Here is a 17,236-nt window from a genome sequence, read left to right as displayed (position 1 = left end):
AAAACATGAGCTGGGAAAACTTCTCTGTGTAGGGGGATACAGTATGGGTGAATGAAGGTGCTACAGAATGTAATCTTATCCCCTAAAAGAGTTGCAGCTGAACCAATTACTAAAGATTAGGAGCAGGCCTGATGTTAACAGGCCACACCTGTAGCCAATAAGAACAGTGGTATAAAAGAGTGGATTGGTGGGATCTGCAGTCAGATGGCTGCTGTAAGGGCCAGGAACAGTCAGTGCTTAGAGGAGATGCCTATGAGAAACAGTGAGGAGGTGTGAAACTCTGGTGATCTGGAATCCTTGCACTATAATGATAATAGAACTCTTGATATATAAGACAACATCTCTGTATCCTCTGACACCAAGAGTGGGAGGCATGAGGGGCTCCTTGTCACAGAATCACAAACTGGTTTGAGTTGGAAGACACCTTAAAAGATCACCTCATTCCAACCCTCTTCTATGGGCAGGGTCGCTTTGCACTAGAGCAGGCTGCTGCAAACCCCATCCAGCCTGGCCTGGAGCACTGCCAGGGATGGGGCAGCTACAGCTTCTCTGGGTAACCTGTGCCAGGGCATCACCACACTCACAGGGAAGAATTTCTTCTTAATAACTCATCTAAATCTATTCTCTTTCAGTTTGGATCTGTTCCCCCTTGTCTAGCACTACATACCCTTGCAAAGAGTCTCTCTTCAGATTCCTGGTGGGCTCCCTTCAGCTACTGGAAGGCTGCATTAAAGTCACCCCAGAGCCTCCTCCAGGCTGAGCAATCCCAATTCTCTCGGCCTTTCCATTAGCAGGCTCCAGTGCTGTATTGATGGATGATTTCTGCCCACAGCCTCTCACCCAGTGGCACTGGGACCTGCTGAACAGATGTGCTGGGTGTGAGCTGAGGAGCTGCCATCCTGCTGGTTGGGAGGAAGGAGGTTTTGGTAGCCATATGTTTCACCATTTCAAAATCACTTGCAGCTTGTTGGAGGGATGAACTTGCCAGCTCCATGGTGTGGTGTGTGGGATGCATGAGCACCCAAGCCCTGAGACAGAGATTTATACTGTGGGATGTGGTTGTATATGTAGATCCACAGAATCATGTGATGGATGGTCTCCTGCAGCTACACCTGGGCTCAGGGTATGGCTGAGGTTGTGCTGGGCTCTCCCTCTCCTTTTCACTTGAGCCATCACCAGGAAATAGGAAGAAGAGTGCCCAAAAGAGTTGATGGCATGTGAAAATAATCCAGGCCTTCCTAAACCCTGCTCAGTGATGCTCAGCTTTGTTATATTGTAAATTGAGGTGAGCATAAGCATGGATGTGAGGATCACCTGAAAGATGTGCAGTATCAGCAGGGTCTGACAGCCAAGTAGTGGGAGAAAGTGTGAAATTTGGGGAGTGTTTTAAATACGAGTTAGCTTTTAGTAAAGAAAATGCCCCAACTTGTGGCATGTGCATTAATGGCAAGCAGGTCTGCAAGATGGAACTGTTCTGCTGTGGGGTCTGGGTGTCTGGAGAATGGAGGATGGAACCAAGTACAGCTCTAGGGAGAAGACTTCAGGCTGGCCCTGGATGTGATCCACCAGTGCAGGCAGCATGGAGACTTCCTCTGTAGCCCAGGAAAAAGCAAGTGCCTGTAATTTTTTGGGCTTTGTGAACTGTTTCAAAGTTGCAGTCTGTGTGAAGCTGGGCAAACCACAGGGATGCGCAGCGGTGTCCCATGGGTGGCTTTGCAGGCTGTCATCAACTGTCCCCTATTTCTGATGCCAAGGATTGGTTTCCTCTTGCCATGTCTGGTCTGTACTGCATGGGAGCGCTCCAGGGAGGTGATTACCCCATGCTACTTCTTGATGGGAACCATAAAAAAACCAGAAAGTGTAGGAGCTAAATTGGGAACGTACTCTTTTAAACCCTGCTAAAAAGGGGCTTAAAGGGCATTAGCTGTTGGGCTTCTAATGGAGCAGCTGGCATGGAGCAGGCTGGTAACTGGATTGCTTGTTTGGGTGATTTACTCAGGTGCTCACCACCCACTCAAGCCCTGTGCTTCCCTTTCCATGCCTCAGAAGTTCTCCTCTGCATGCTGAACACCCATACAGGACACTTTGCCAGTTGAGGTGTTTGGCCCTAATCCAGGAAAAACAATTATGTGTTTGCCTGAACCTAGATCAAAGTGATGATCTCTTCAGTTTGAAGTTGGGCACATTCTGTAATACTATAAATATTTTTATTTTTTTTTATTCTCACATGAAGTTGCAGGAGGCTCAGGCTCAGCAAAGCAGAGTCTCTTCATCTTTCTTTTAGAGAACCTTTTGGTTGACCTCTTGAGGTTCTTCTTGGGCTTGTTTCCTGTGGTAGATAACAAGGCAGCTGAACTTGTGCAATGATGGTTGAATGTTTCAGAGGAATATTAAACCTCCACAAATCAGATCTCACTTCTGGAGATCAAAATGACATCTCGTGCGTGGGAAAGAGGCAAATTATCTCCCACCTGCAGAGTTCCTCCAGCTTGCTGTCATGTGTTTCTGGTTGCCCATTGACAGAGGATGCTGAGCTAGATGGACCAATGTTCTGATCCAGTCTGGTAATTCCTGTGGTCCCCTGAGTCCTGTTGACCTCAGAGGGAATTAAACACATGTTTAAGCACTTCCCCACAAAGGCAGACACTTCTGAGCCAGTCTGTGCCCAGCTGCTTGGAGCTCTGCACTGGAGAAAGCAGGTTTCTGTTAAATGCTTGGATCAGCTTTACCACATGCTTTTTCTTGGGGTGTTGAAATGGGAAAATCCTAATTTATAACATGCAGTTCCATTTTAAAAAATAAATGCAAGCTGTCCCAAAGTCAAACCATGCTCTGTGTCACAGTGATGCCATTGGGTGGGAGGTTTCCATCAGGGCCTGTGGAAGGGACATGTGCACAAATGGCTGGGAGAACTCGGCAGAAAACCCGTGGGCTTTATGGCTGGCTTTGCTTCTAAAACTGTAGCAAGGGTACCAAGAGGAATACATCTTGTGGCTCACAGCCCCTTGAAGTGGCTGGGCTCAGTACTGACAGCATGGTTTCCCTTATCTTGACTCCTACAAAGAGGACCAGGAAATATGCCTGTGATGTGGGATTCCTGCATTTCAGGCCTTGATCAGGTTGAAGCTTTTCCTCTATTTCCCGCACCCCTCTCCCCCCAGTGGTTAATCAGCAAAGCCAGTTGAAAGCAGGGGATTGCTCTGCCCCCTTTTTGTGGCAAGATAAGTGGGAGGGTGACAGCTGTGTTTGGGTCCTGCTGCTAATCCCCTGCTCTGGGAGCTCACAGACCTGTCCATTCCTGTGGAATTATATCCATGCAGAGGGTTTGGCAGGAGCTGGCTTTGCTCTTGCATCCAGTCCACACTCAAAACAAGACTCCTGAGTACAGAACATTGTTGTACAGTCACCTCTGTCAGGCTCTGGTCTGTTCTCCCCCCCAAAAATGCCCTTGTTTTCAGAGCCTTTACTTTGCAAATTAACTAACTTGAAAACTACAAATTTAATTTCTTTCTTCTGAGGCAAGTGTGCCCCAGATGAGGCTTTGATGTGGGAAGCTCAGCTGAGTCTGCCCAGGTCTGTGTGAGGATCCCTGAGACCAGCTGGCTGGGATATGCAGTTTGGACAGCTGCTCCCAAAATGGGAATGGCTGTCTTGGTCTAGAGCTCAGTTCATGCCCTTTGAGAGACACTTGTTTTGTGTAAATTGAGCTTTGCTAGGAAATTGTTATGTGGTTGAACTAAACTCAGTAAAAAGATTAGATTATATTGATAGATAATTTAATTGTGTTATTAAATTGTGCCAGAGGAGTTTGGGCTGGACATGAGGAAACATTTTTTGATAAGAGATGATTCAGACATGGAAAAAGGCTTCATAGACAGGTAGTGAGTGCCCACAGCCTGTCATATTTAAGAACTGTTTCAGCAGTGCTCTTAAAGTACATAAACTTTTGGTCCATTCTGGTGTTGTCAGACAGTTGGACTGGATGATTATTGTAAGTCCCTTTTAACTAAAATAGTCTACTCTGTTCTAAAATTAAATTATATTTTGGGACAATTCAGATGTGAATGCCAGCAGTTCCTAGATCCCTGCTTTCTAGAACTATCAAATATTACCTAACCTTTGGAAAATGAACCCTTTAAAGGAAGCTGAGTGTGGCACATATCAAACAACTAGCCATCATTGAGAAAGCAGCCTGTTTTTTTTTTACTAACACAGGAAGTACTGGAAGTATGTAAAAATGCTGCAAATAGTGATAGAGAAATGTAGCATGAGATTACCAAAGGTGGATGAACACTGATCTCAAAGAAAGGCACTGCTTTCACTCAGCAAGCGTGGTGGTGGTAAGTTGGTTGTGTGTAGTCTTGTTTTCAGGAGTTATTGCCCAAAAAGCTGTGAGTTATGACAACTCATTAGCCTTGAGCTTCTGGAATTACATCTTGTGAGTTAATAGGTTACTGGCCTGCCTCAACATGGGAGAGGAGTGAGGGGAAAATAGGAAAAGGCAGATATTTCTAGATGAAAAATACAATTTTGAGCTAAAAGGGACATTGCAGTTAAGTTCTGTACCTGCTCCAGCTGCCACCCTTGTTCTAGACCACAGTCCCCTGACTTCTAAACCAGGGATGTAATTGTGGCTTTTGAAAGCAGTTAATCATAGAATGGTTTGTATTGGAAGGACCTTAAATATAATCAAATTCCAACCCCCTACCATGGGCAGGTAGACCTTCCACCAGACCATGTTTCTCCAAGCCCCATCCAGCCTGGCCTGGAACATTTCCAGGGATGGGGCAGCCACAGCTCCTGTGAGCAACCTCTGCCAGGGCCTCACCTCCCTCACAGTCATTAATTTCTTCAAAACATCCAATCTAAACCTGCTGTCTTTCAGTGTGAAGCCATTCCCCCTTGTCCTGTCATTCCATGGCCTCTCCAGCTCTCTTGTAGCCCCCTTCAGGCACTGGAAGGAGCTCTAAGGTCTCTCCAGAGCCATCTCTTCTCCAGGCTGAACAGTCCCAGCTCTTCCAGCCTGGCTTCACAGCAGAGGGGCTCCAGCCCTGCCATCATCTCCATGGCCACCTCTGGGCCCACATCCTCCTTAGCCTGAGGGCCCAAACTGAATGCTCTAGCAAAACCAGAAGCAAGAACTGTGTGTGATGCCCTCAATGTTTTGTTGTCCTCTTTTCTCCTCCTCCCCCTGCACAGGGACCCTGCAGAGGGACCGGATCTTCAAGAACCTGACTCGGAAGCGGCAGCGGGCGATGCGCAGGCGGGTGCACCAGGTCAACGGGCACAAGTTCATGGCCACCTACCTGAGACAGCCCACCTACTGCTCTCACTGCAGGGAGTTCATCTGGTAAGAGCAGCCCTAACACCCTGGCACAGGGCTGCCCAGTCCTTTGTGTTCTGGGGGCAAGGCACCCCCAGTCCTGGATGTCACTTAGGACTTTACCCAGGGCCTCTGATGTGATCCCTTTGGCCATCGGGTTTGGGAGGGTACATTTGTGCTGCTGAGAGGCCAGAGGTGTTGTGTATCTTAGATGCTGGAAACAAACTGGCTTGATGTGGGGATGTGGCAGTGTCCCTCCCTTGTAACCACAGATTATTCCCCTTATTTCAAGGGTAAAAAAGTATGAAGCAACATGAAGAAAGACCCGACTCACTGGAGTGGAGTGTTGAGATTGCACTGAGGAAAAAAGCCAGTTGCTTGAAAGTTTAGAGAAAATTCCTGAGAACAGAAAAGCCATCAGAGAGGTGTGAAGTGATGCACGTGGAGGAGTAGGCAGAGCAAGGAGAAAAACGTAGATATGCCTCAAAAGAACATCGAGTGGGAGAAATAATAACAGGGTGTGGGCTGCTGGGATCAGTGTAATATGTGTGGCGTGTGTTGTAATGAAGTGAGGTATCTGAGAAATGAGAGTGAGGGGGAATATGGGGAATACAGGCATGTTGACAGCCTGCCCTGTGAGCCCTGCCTGTGCAGTGCCTTCCTGTGCTCTCACACCCCTGTGCTGGATTGCACCACTGCTGCTGAGCAGCTCTGCCATGGGATCTGATAATTTGGGATCCTCCTGCATTTCTGGGGCTCTGCCCTCTGTAAACAATCTGCAAGATGACCATCCTTCCCATTGAATTGTGTCTGTTTTCTCTTGGCCAGGGGCGTGTTTGGGAAGCAGGGATACCAGTGCCAAGGTAAGGTCCTCTGTTCCTGTGTGGTGTGTGTGTGGGATGTGCTGCTTTGGGAGTGCTTTCCCATGCAGCTGTGAGCTGCTCTGGAGTCTCTCCCTCTCTCTCTCTCCTCTTCCTCCCCAGGCAGCCAGATCTGTGCTTTTGAGCCCCTGTCTGTTTGCCACTGACATTCCTGCAAACACCTGCATGTCTGGGTGCTGTTTCACCCTTTGCAGGTCCACTCAGTTGCTACGTGCAACACCCAGCTGGGCTTGAGACACCCAGGATCCCTTCAGGGCAGTGCTCAGCTGGTATTGGGACACAAAGTACCCTGCTGGAATGGCCACCCTCCTTTCTCTCCCTTCAACAAATTAAAATTTGGGAGTTTGTGACTTCATGGGCTGGCAGAGCACTTCTGCCTGAATGCATGGTTTGGTTGACTGGGTGTGGAGATGTGGTGCTTGTTTGCATTTAATTATTGTTCTGCCTTTCCCTTTATTTTGCCTTTCCCTTTTTCCCAGAACTGCCTGCTTCATGGTCATTCAGAATAGCCTAACACAGTCTGTTCCTGGGCAGTATAATAGGGCACTGGTGTCCTGTGAAAGGAATGTATGTAAATGTAAACAAAATGGATATTGCTGTGTGAAACGCTCTTACCTGGATAATTATTTCAACAGCATTTTTGAGTATTTTAGAAGCTACATAGTTGTTTTTGTGTTCATCACCCATATTTGATATAAGCAACTGTTTTCTAGACTGTGTGAATAATCCAGTGCAGAATTTTTGTTGCCGTGGGTTGAAGATACATCTCCACATCTGTTGTAAATTCCAAGCCACCAATTATTTTTCACATCTGTACTGTGTGCTGATGATGCAGCTGAGCCTTAAGGAGCCCAGCTGGTGGATTGATGTGTTCTGAGTCTTCCAAGGGCTCTTTTCAGTGTGCCTCTTTTATTTCAGTGTGCACCTGTGTTGTACACAAGCGCTGCCATCACCTCATTGTCACAGCTTGCACGTGCCAAAACAATGCCAGCAAGAACGATGTCAAGGTAAAGTCCTGTTGGTTATTTCGGGTCATCACACTTTGTCTGGGTTGCTGGGGTTGTCCTAAACTTCATGTTGTCTTTATTCATGGGTTTAAAAGTGGGAAAGAGTGATAGGGACCTGCTTAAAAGCCATGCAATGTCATCCTGTTGTTCTGTCAATGCCATTAACTGCTTGGACTAGCACATGGTTTAAGAAGTCAGGATATCTTCACTGGAAGACATCAATAAGTAGCAAGTCCAGTGTTTTCCTTGGTAATTTTCTTGCATGATTAACTGTGGTGCAATGAGAATCTGGTGTCCAGTTCTTAATGTGGATTTCTCTGGCCAACCACTGGTCTTTGTTTTGCCTCTTTTTTCTTTTCTGATTGCCTGAAGGGCTCATTTAGTTGTTGCTCCACACCTTTGCTGTGTGAAATACATTGTAATAAAGAATCCTTGCATAACTTGTGTTTCTGTAGGTTTTCCTTCTTGCTGGTTTTGGCTGTGTTGGATGGGAGTAACATCCCCACCTAACACGGCCCTGTGCATTGCGTGTCTCATTTCTGGAACTGGAAATGGTTCAAGAACTGAGGAAAAATCAAATCAAATCTGTTTATTCACGAGGCAGCTCTGTGTTTTGTGCCATGCAGTTGCCTTTGTTATTTCTTGCCTCCAAACTGCTGAGCTGAACTCCTTAAAATGACCCCTTGACAAGCCAGATGAAAATGAGTTAAGAAGCCTAAGGGTAGAGTGCAGGTTAAATAGTGGCTGTCCTCACCCCTCTCTTGGGATTATAAAGGTTTTATGACACATTTAAACTACTTTAAAAGAAGCCAGAAGTGAGGAGGCACCACTCACCTTGAACTTCTTGTTCCAGTCACACCCCTGACTTTTTCTTTAATAGAGTTGTGGGCTCCGCCTCAGCTTTCCAGGATCTGCATGTTGAGAAACAAAGTCAAAAGTGATGAATATGCTAAATGGGGACTGCTTTCTTCAGCCATTGAAACATTTTTTAAAGGTGCCCTTGAGATCTGAATGATTCACAATTGGAAAAGAACAGGGTTAAAAAGGGGATTGAGTGCAAGTGATAAAGTGAAATGTGTGCCTGAAAGGCTGTTAGTTACAAAGAGGGCAAAAGGAGGAATGAGAATTTTAGGAGGAGCTGTGAAAGCAGTTCTGTATTAAAATTAATAAAATCAACAGTTTGACCTAAAGTTACATGTTTTTGCACATAGTATGCAAGTCAATAATTTTGAAACTGTGTGATTAAAAAAATGCTGTAACTCACACTGCAGTGGGATTGGTTTGTTTTGAGGCATTCTAATTCTCACTTGTGTTTAAGAATTTAAAATTAGCTAGTGAGCCCTGCTTTTAAAATCTGCTTTGCCAGGTAGTCTGGCCTGGCCAGCAAGGAAAGCAGGGCTGGCTCACAGCGGGTGAGGCTGTTAATTCAGTATTCACTTGCTGTAAACCTCAGTGAGGTGATGGACTGGGATATTTTCTAACTTGAAATTATTTTCTTAGATTTGCACTTAAATGCCTGTATACAAATGAACACCAGCTTACAAATATGGGTTTGAATTTTAAACCTGTTCTTTCCTTTTGGTGCTGCAGGTGGCTGAACAGAGGTTTGGGATCAACATTCCTCATAAATTTGGCATCCACAACTACAAAGTCCCAACGTTCTGTGACCACTGTGGCTCCTTGCTCTGGGGGATCCTGCGACAGGGTCTGCAGTGTAAAAGTGAGCAGCTTCTCTCTGTTGCCTCTTCACAAAATTGATTTATTTTTAGACTCCTGATGCACTGTGTGGGCTTGGTTTGTGCAACCTTCAGGAGAAAGCTGAGTGATGAATATTTATCTCTGTAAGAGTTTGAAAAAAGGCTGATCTCCTTTATCATCTCTGCCTGCCCGAAGGACTCCCCTTTGCACTTTGTTTCACTTGCATTATTAAAAGTATTCTGCTTCCTGCATTTGTATTTTCCCTCTACCTGAAGGTTTTTCCTCAGCTAATGAGATAAGGCAGTGAAAAGGCATCTGAGGGGGAAAAAAGGTCATTGCTTTAGGCTGACTACCCTGCCTATTAATTGATGACTAAGCATGTTCTGGTGTTAAGTTTTTGTTTCAGTGATCCAGCTTGTAAAATCCTTGCCTTCATCTCCCACAAGAGGGTGTGTGTGTGCCCATGAGTTAGAGAAAGAATTATTTTTGTTTCCCACTGAACACTGCCTTTAAAATTAGATGCAGGAAAATGCAGGGGATGTTTGTTGCAAATTCTGTGGCATTATAAGTATTAATTGTACTTACAGACATAGCTGCAATGGTAGTTATGCACCTCAAAAATATGTGCTTATGAAAAGCCTTAGGCAATAATGGCATCCTGCTTGGAGAGTTTGGGGTCTGTTCCTAGTTTTCAAGAGTTTATTCTCTTGTAAGAGTCCTAATTTTGCTTCTATTTAGATCAGTGACAAACATCCCTCTAGTAAATCTGGAAGGGTAGGCCCAGATGGGTGTATTTCCTGAAGCAGAATTAGTAAATTGTTTGTCAGCAGCAAACCCCTCCAAGTTATTTTAATTGTTCCTTTGCTCTTACTTTCCATTGCCCCTGTCAGTCTGTAAAATGAACGTCCACATCCGATGCCAAGCAAACGTTGCTCCAAACTGTGGGGTGAACTCAGCAGAGCTTGCCAAAACCTTGGCCTGCATGGGTCTGCAGCCAGGAAGCATTTCCCCAAATTCAGTGAGTATTTCTTTTTTCCCTTCTCTATTTAAAGCATTTGCAACTGAGTCTTTTATGGGTGTAGGAGGGGGCAGAGGCTTCCCATAGGACAGGTAATGTTGGGTGGGGGACTGCAGGAGCAGGTCTGTGGCTTGTGGCAAAGGCCTCCCCTGGAAAATGGATGTCTGACATCCAGGTTTTATTCTATAAGTGTTGCTTTGCAATGTGCTTATGTTTCACAGTGCTGTGACTCTTCAACACTCTTTCATCTGCTTATCACAAATGAGAGGAGAATAAGACCCCCTGACTAATTAGTGATTAGTATGATTTATGACTAATTAGTGATCAATATGATTCATGCCATGCATTTTTTTTTTTTTACTGCAAGTGCAAATGCTATCTGCATGCATGGCTTGTGATAGAGCAAAAGAGTTCAAGAAGAAGCTTAGTTCCTTCCCCAGCTTTGTTACTTCTTCTGTGTGATTTTGGGGATACCATTTCACTCTTCATGACATCCCTGGCCAAAAATCTGTGGTCCCTGTCAACACAACAACAAAAAAATAAGATTAAAACCCAAACCATAATTTCCAGATGTGGTAAGTCTTTGGATACAATTGGCCAGCTATGCTGATAAACCACATCAGGCTGTATCAGCCTAGCAGGCTCATTGGACTTCGCTGCCCCTTTTGATTTCAGTTGGTTTGTAGCAAACTCTTATCCTGCTCTTCCCCCTGTAGCAGTTTGGGGAACAGTTATCCTGGGAGTTAGAGGGAAATCCCATACTCCCTTCTCCATTCTGCAAAAATCACTTGTTAACACTTGTTTGCATCATCTGCACATCAAAAGGAGATGAAAACAACAACAACAAATCTGTGTTTGGTGTTTAATGATCTCTGCTTGTTATTCATGACATAGAGAATCTAGGAAAATGCTCAGACTGTGCTCTAAGGACAACCCTGAATGGCTTAAGCTGAATGAGGGTGGGTTTAGACAATAAATTAGGAAGAAATTCTTTGCTGTGAGCCTGGTCAGGCCCTGCCACAGGTTGCCCAGAGCAGCTGTGGATGCCCAATCCCTGGAAGTGTTCACAGTCAGGTTGGATGGGGTTCTGAGCACCCTGGTCTGGTGGAAGGTGTCCCTGCCCATGGCAGGGATTTGGAACTGAATGATCTCCAACACAAACCTCTCTGTGTTTCTGTGACTGCCCTTGGTTCTTTGCCCATGGTGATGAGTCTCCAGTGCAGAAGGAACTTTGCTGTACACCAAAGTAGTCACAAGATGGAGCTCACGAAGTCCCTGTGACTTTGTCCAGACCAATAAACTGAACAGAAGTGCTCGTTTGTATGCGCATGCACACCTGGAGAGCTGCGAGCAGAGGGCACTGGAGGTTGGCTTGATCTTTCTGACTTCAAAATTAAGAGCTCCGGAAGTGTGAGCTGATACTGGTACAACTCCTGAATATGCAGCACCTCGCTGCTGGCATGGGAATGAACAGCTTTCCATCAAATTTGGAGCGGTGGAGCAAGCCAGCAGCCCAAATGTGGAAAAGAGACATGTTTTGAAGTTGGGGTCCCACTGAGCTGGGCTTTGAGTGAGAGTCTTAAAATCAAGTAGAAACATAAGAAATTCAGATGAGATCTGCTAGGGTTCTAAATCTCCACAGCACTTTGCCTATTGCAGAAATTTTGCAGTCCTCCTTACTTTGCTGATAGATAGAAGACTTGGATTTTCCCACTCATTCTCTTTATTTTTTTGTGGAGAGTAAGGATGGAGAGAATCAACCTTGCCTCTTGAGTCTTGGGGATGGTCCTGTGCAGGGCCTGGAGCTGGACTTGATGATCCTTCCCTTCCAAACTCAGCATATTCTGTGATTATCTGGGCTGTGCTGGGCAGTGGGTTTACAGCCCCAAATGCCATGTGAGGAGCTGCTGTTGAGATGTCAGCACAGCCCTGAGCAGTGCTGAGTTTGGCTGGTCACATGTGGCAGCTGTGTGATTCTACCAACACAACTTTCTGTCTCTGCAGCCATAAAGTGCCCCTGGAAAGGCCCCAAATACCCTGGTTGGTGGATTGACTGCCTGTGAGAACCTCTGAAGCAGAAGTACAATTCCTCTGCAGACTTGACAGTTCTTTGCTTTCTTCCACAGAAACTGGTTTCCAGATCTACATTGAAACATCAGGGAAAAGGCAGCCTGAAGGATGGCAACACCATTACTGAAATGTCAGCAAGCAGACTTGGGATCAAAGACTTAACCTTCCTTCGTGTGTTGGGAAAGGGGAGCTTTGGAAAGGTGAGAGTTATTCCTGGCTATTTGGTGAGAAACCACATTCCTTATTTAAGAAGCCCCAAGGCAGCTGAAATGATTTCATAACATGGTGCACAGGCTGTCCAGTGGTACTCCAGAGCAAGTACTAAGTGGTACTTGCTTTGTGCAACAAAGTTGATTACAGAGAGCTGGGAGAGAAGGGAAGAGAAAGAAAGCTGACAGCAAAGTGAAGAGCTGGATATCACAAAAAAGAAGTTAGCACCTGAAGGAACATCTGCATGCCAGGGCCTATACCAGGAGCTGCAAGTGTGTGTTAACACCCATTTGGGCAGCATTTCTTGGAGCATGTAAAGACTTTTTTCCTTTAAAGGCAACAAGGCAGTGGTTTCAAACGTGGTTTTGTTTCTCTGCTTTGCCAGGAAGATGATGTGGAAGAGTGTGTTTGAGTTTTATAACTGAGGAGGGAGGTGGAATGAAAGGCCCTGCTCAGGCAGTTTGTGCTGGCACAGTGGGTGACCTTCAGCCAGGCAGCCCTGTGCCAGACAGGAGCCGCATGTGGGCAGTCTGTCCAGAGCAGCCTGCTGCAGGCATGGTGTGTGTCATTGATTGTACACTGATGCCCATGCTGACAGGCTGACTCACTTTGGTCCACAAGCCTGGTTGTGAGATGGGTGACATTTCCAGCCTGGGAAGGTGTGAGAGGCTCTGTGCTGCTCAGACACTTGACATTCACCCCTGGTTTTGGTTTTAGGTGATGCTTGCCAAGATAAAAGAGAGTGGGGAGCTGTATGCAGTGAAGGTGCTGAAGAAGGATGTCATTCTCCAGGATGACGACGTTGAGTGCACCATGATTGAGAAACGCATCCTCTCCTTATCCAGGAACCACCCCTTCCTCACCAAGCTCTACTGCTGCTTCCAGACTCCTGTAAGTACAGCCCAGGCAGTGGCCAGCCTTCCTCCTGGCACTGGCTGCCATGAGAAACCTTACTCTGCGTTTGGCCCCTGGCCTGTTACCAATGTCCACCTCAGACCCAGGAGAAACCTCTCTGCTCGAGGATGTGTGGCAATGCTCCTCACTCAGGGTCACCAAATGTGGAATTTGCAGGCAACCCCGACATGGGAAGAGATGAGAATCTTGACTCCATGTTTCAGAAAGCTGATTTATTATTTTATGATATATATATATATTATGTTAAAAGAAAATTATATACTAAAAACTATACTAAAGAAATAGAAAGGATTTCATCAGAAAGCTGGAAAGGAAAGGAATAGAATGGAATGGAATGATAATAGAATCTTATGACTGACCAGAGAGTCTGAGACAGCTGGCCTGTGATTGGCCATTAATTAAAAACAACCACATGAGACCAATCACAGATGCACCTGTTGTATTCCACAGCAGCAGATAATCAATGTTTACATTTCATTTCTGAGGCCTCTCAGCTTCTCAGGAGAAAAATCCTAGCAAGAGAATTTTTCATAAAATATATCCATGACAAGGATGAACAGAGCACTGTGCTGTATTGCACCTCTGACATCTGCTGGGCATTTGGCAAACAAAATGCTGGCCTTTTCTGAGCTCCCTAACAAACTGGTAAGGCACAAAGCCTTTCTTTGTGTCTTCCCTAGAAACATCTCTGTGCCATTGAACGTTTCCAAGTGCAAATGTCTGCACACCTGCAGTATCCTCTGGTTGCTCTGGGATCTCAGGCTCTGCTCTGTTGCTGCCTGAATTTTTAACAAGGCTGTATTTGCATTGAGTTTTCTGCAAACTTTAAGATTGGCACTTGGAACTGGAGGTAGCCTCTGGTGTCTGCCAGCCTTTGTAGACTGCTCAGAACTGAACAAAAGCTCCTTTAGGGGTTACTGGAAGGGTCTACCTGGCAGGGGTGGACACTGAGTCAGATCCGTGTATGGTTGGTGTTGCTTTTTGTGTAGGGCAGACAGATGGCAGCATTGCTGTCCCCTGTGTCCTGTGTACCTGAGTGGAGGACAGGACATGGGCTGAGTGCCTGGCTGGGAGCCTCAGCTGGTGTGTGCTGGTGCTGGGAGCCTCAGCTGGTGTGTGCTGGTGCTGGGAGCCTCTTGCTGGTGTGGGTGGTGGCTGAGATGGAGGCAGTGGCCACAACCATGTATGGCAAGGTGAATTTGGGAATCCCTCAGCTAAGCTGTTATTAGGACCAAAGCATTTCATGCAGTGTAGCTCTTCAAAACTGCCTGGGCTCCTTTCCACTTGCATTTTGTTCTTAGCTAAAGGGCAGTGGAGCTTGTTTTCCTCTTACAGAAGGTAGGAGAAACTTGCCCTTTTAATTGCAGCTTTGCTCCTCCTACATAAACCCAAAATACCTTGAAAAAAACCAAAAAAAGAGCAGACAAATATATTCAGCCACCCACCCATTTCTCTTTTCACTGGGGTGATGCAACAGCCAGCTATGGAGGTGAAGAACTGTGCTCATTTAGGGTGGAGCCTTTGGGTAGACTCATCTGATAGAAATGAGTGGTTTGTGCTGGGTTTTATTTAATGCACAGCTCACATGGTTCACAGAGCAGCTGTGCTGTATAGCAGAAATGAAACTTAAAGCTCATTGTTGTCACTAGTAACCAAAGAAACTTTTATTTTGTGATATTTCAACTTGCAATGGCTTTCCTGAAATAGCAGGAAAGCCATTACTTACTGAATTTGCTTACTAAATTTGCAGTGTGAATGTGAGAGCAGCAAGTGTGCTCCTGGGCTGTGCAGAGTGCTTCTTGTGAATTCAGAGAGGATTCAAGGTCTGTGTGAGCAACTGTTTGTCACATTCAGAAAACCTGAACACAGTCTGCTGTGGGTGCAGGCAGGCTCTTCTGGGCTGCTGGAGTAATTGCAGAGTCTTTTGCGAAGAGGAAGAAAAGGGGAGAACTCAGCCTGTTTAGACTAGCAAATTGAAAGCAAAAAGAGGATCTGATTGATGTCTGCAGACGTCAAGCACTGAGGAGGGAAGCAAAGCTGTCAAGATGCTGGTTGAGATTAAATGAGTCTAGACTGGCCATGGGTACAGTTAGACTGGAAATTAAAAGGAGGTTGCTAAGCAGAAGAGCAGTCTGGAACAGGAGTTTCTGGACCAGCTTGTCATCAGAGGAGCAGAGGGAAGAACCCCTCGGCCCTTGGTGCCCTGAACACAGAGCTGGTCACTCCTTGAAATGGTGCCAAAGGGGTGGTGCTTGTGTAGCAGGACCCTGCTATTTCCAGTCTTTCCTGGGTTCCTCTTTCACTTGAATCCCACTTCCCCTCTGCTGATAAACAACACAGAAAAGGGAAGTATTTTTTACCCAAAAAATGCAGATTTCAAATTTAGGTGGTTCATGATATCTTTTGCTCATGGTCTGCACTCAGTGACACCAACTTCAGTCCAGAATAACCAGGTTTAAATTGCTTATGAAAGCACAATTAAACCCCTTTGCTATAGCAGAGAAACTATTGCTACAGCAGGGTATTCACTGGTCACATCCTTCCAGGAAGGCTTAACCAGGCTGATACAAACTTGGGGTTTCTGTTAATTGCTTGTATGGCATGGGGATATCCCTTAGCAAGACCTTGGCAGAAAAAGATATCTATATATAAAAAACATTATAGTTATGAAAAGAGCAACCACTTATTCAAAATGTCATCCTGCAGCCATATTTAAAAATTTATGGATTTGGGAGCATGGTAGCACAAATACCCGGCTTGCAATTACATGGAAACCACATCACATGTATCACAGTTACAGCCCAGACACTTAAAATGTGATATTGATGGTTCATGTTATAAAAAAAAAACCCACAACTCCAGTCTGCCATGGAGATCCTGGATACATAATGACCTACAGGGCCTGCCTTTGGGAATTTTTCAAGAACTGGCCACTTTGAGGCCCCTTACCATTTGTCAAGACCAAGTCAAAGCCTGATCCCATAAGATCAGGACAAGCTGGGACTGACTGGCAGAGGAGCAGCCCAGCTGGAAGGCAGACAGGGCTGATGGTAAGTGCCAGGTTCAGCCTGAGCCAGCAGTGCAGCTCTATGGAATGTGGGCTAAATTATGGACCAGCCTGCTTCAGGAGCTTGGAAGAGTCATTATCCATTCTGCCTGGCACTGGTGAGGCTGCACCTGACACAGGGGTGTCCAGTTACAGCCTCCCCCATCCCAGTTCAAGAGGAAATCATGGAAACTCCAAAGGAAGGCTCTTGGAAGTGCCTGAGATGCTGCTGCTGTTTGAGGACAGAGCACTCACAGGATCTGAGAATTTGACTGGATCCAGAGCCTCTTGAATTCTGTTTCTTTTACAAGAAGAAAAAGAAACAGAATTTTCTTCTTGTAAAAATCCCACCCAAAGCAGCAAAACCTTCCCCTGGCTTAAGCAGCCTGGGGGTGACTTTAGCAGCCTGGGCATGTCTGTGCAGCAGGGTGTGATGTTGTGTGGTGCCAGGAATGCAGCATTGTTCCAGGGGTGCCCCATCCCTGGAAGTGTCCAAGGCCAGGCTGGATGAAACTCTGAACAACCTGATCTAGTGAAAGGTGTCCCTGTACAGGAGAGGAGGGTTGTAATTAAATAATCTTTAACATCCCTTCCTACCCAAACCATTCTGTGATTCCACGATTAGCTGAGCAGGCACAAGTACCTGAAACAGCAATGCCTTACCTGAGCTCATCTATACTGCTGCTTTTTCTGCTTGCCTATTTTAGAGCTGGCTGAGGTTTTTCTGAGCTTACATTAGCCACTGATGGTTTCCAGAAAGGTTTTCTGTTCTCTTGTGCTGCCCCTGTGCTCAGTGTGAGCCTGCCCCAGTCTCAGCTGCAGCCTCAGGGATGCCCTCCAGCAGGGGCAGCTTTATTTGCCCAGGGTGGGCTCCAGGCACCTCCTCACTCCATCGGGGCTGAATCCTGCAGCCACTAGGTGGTAGGAGCTGCAAGGGCTGTCCCTGCCTGCTGTAGGTCACAGTTTTCAGAGCTTAAGGATGAAATATCAGCAGCTCAGAGTGCTGGCAGAGGCTGGATGGAGCCATCTGTGTGCCCAGCACTGGCCTGGGCAGTTTTGGACCTGCAC

At 46.1% G+C, this 17,236-nt stretch overlaps 1 protein-coding gene across 1 annotated transcript in view; it reads left to right on the top strand.

Moving 5' to 3' along the window:
- Positions 1–17,236, top strand: part of PRKCH (protein kinase C eta) — a 113,178-nt gene that overhangs the window by 41,139 nt on the left and 54,803 nt on the right. The window contains exons 3-9 of the mRNA XM_054286683.1: positions 5,200–5,350; positions 6,152–6,186; positions 7,123–7,211; positions 8,802–8,931; positions 9,800–9,927; positions 12,054–12,197; positions 12,925–13,098. Of these exons, the coding sequence (XP_054142658.1) occupies positions 5,200–5,350; positions 6,152–6,186; positions 7,123–7,211; positions 8,802–8,931; positions 9,800–9,927; positions 12,054–12,197; positions 12,925–13,098 (851 nt within the window). The remainder of the gene's footprint in view (positions 1–5,199; positions 5,351–6,151; positions 6,187–7,122; positions 7,212–8,801; positions 8,932–9,799; positions 9,928–12,053; positions 12,198–12,924; positions 13,099–17,236) is intronic.

The sequence above is a fragment of the Melozone crissalis genome, unplaced genomic scaffold (assembly GCF_028551555.1).
Source record: "Melozone crissalis strain CALT ecotype California unplaced genomic scaffold, PUWL_Pcris_2 ptg000056l_1, whole genome shotgun sequence".
NCBI classification, from domain to species: Eukaryota; Metazoa; Chordata; class Aves; order Passeriformes; family Passerellidae; genus Melozone; species Melozone crissalis.
This window is presented reverse-complemented; position numbering and strand designations above follow the sequence as displayed.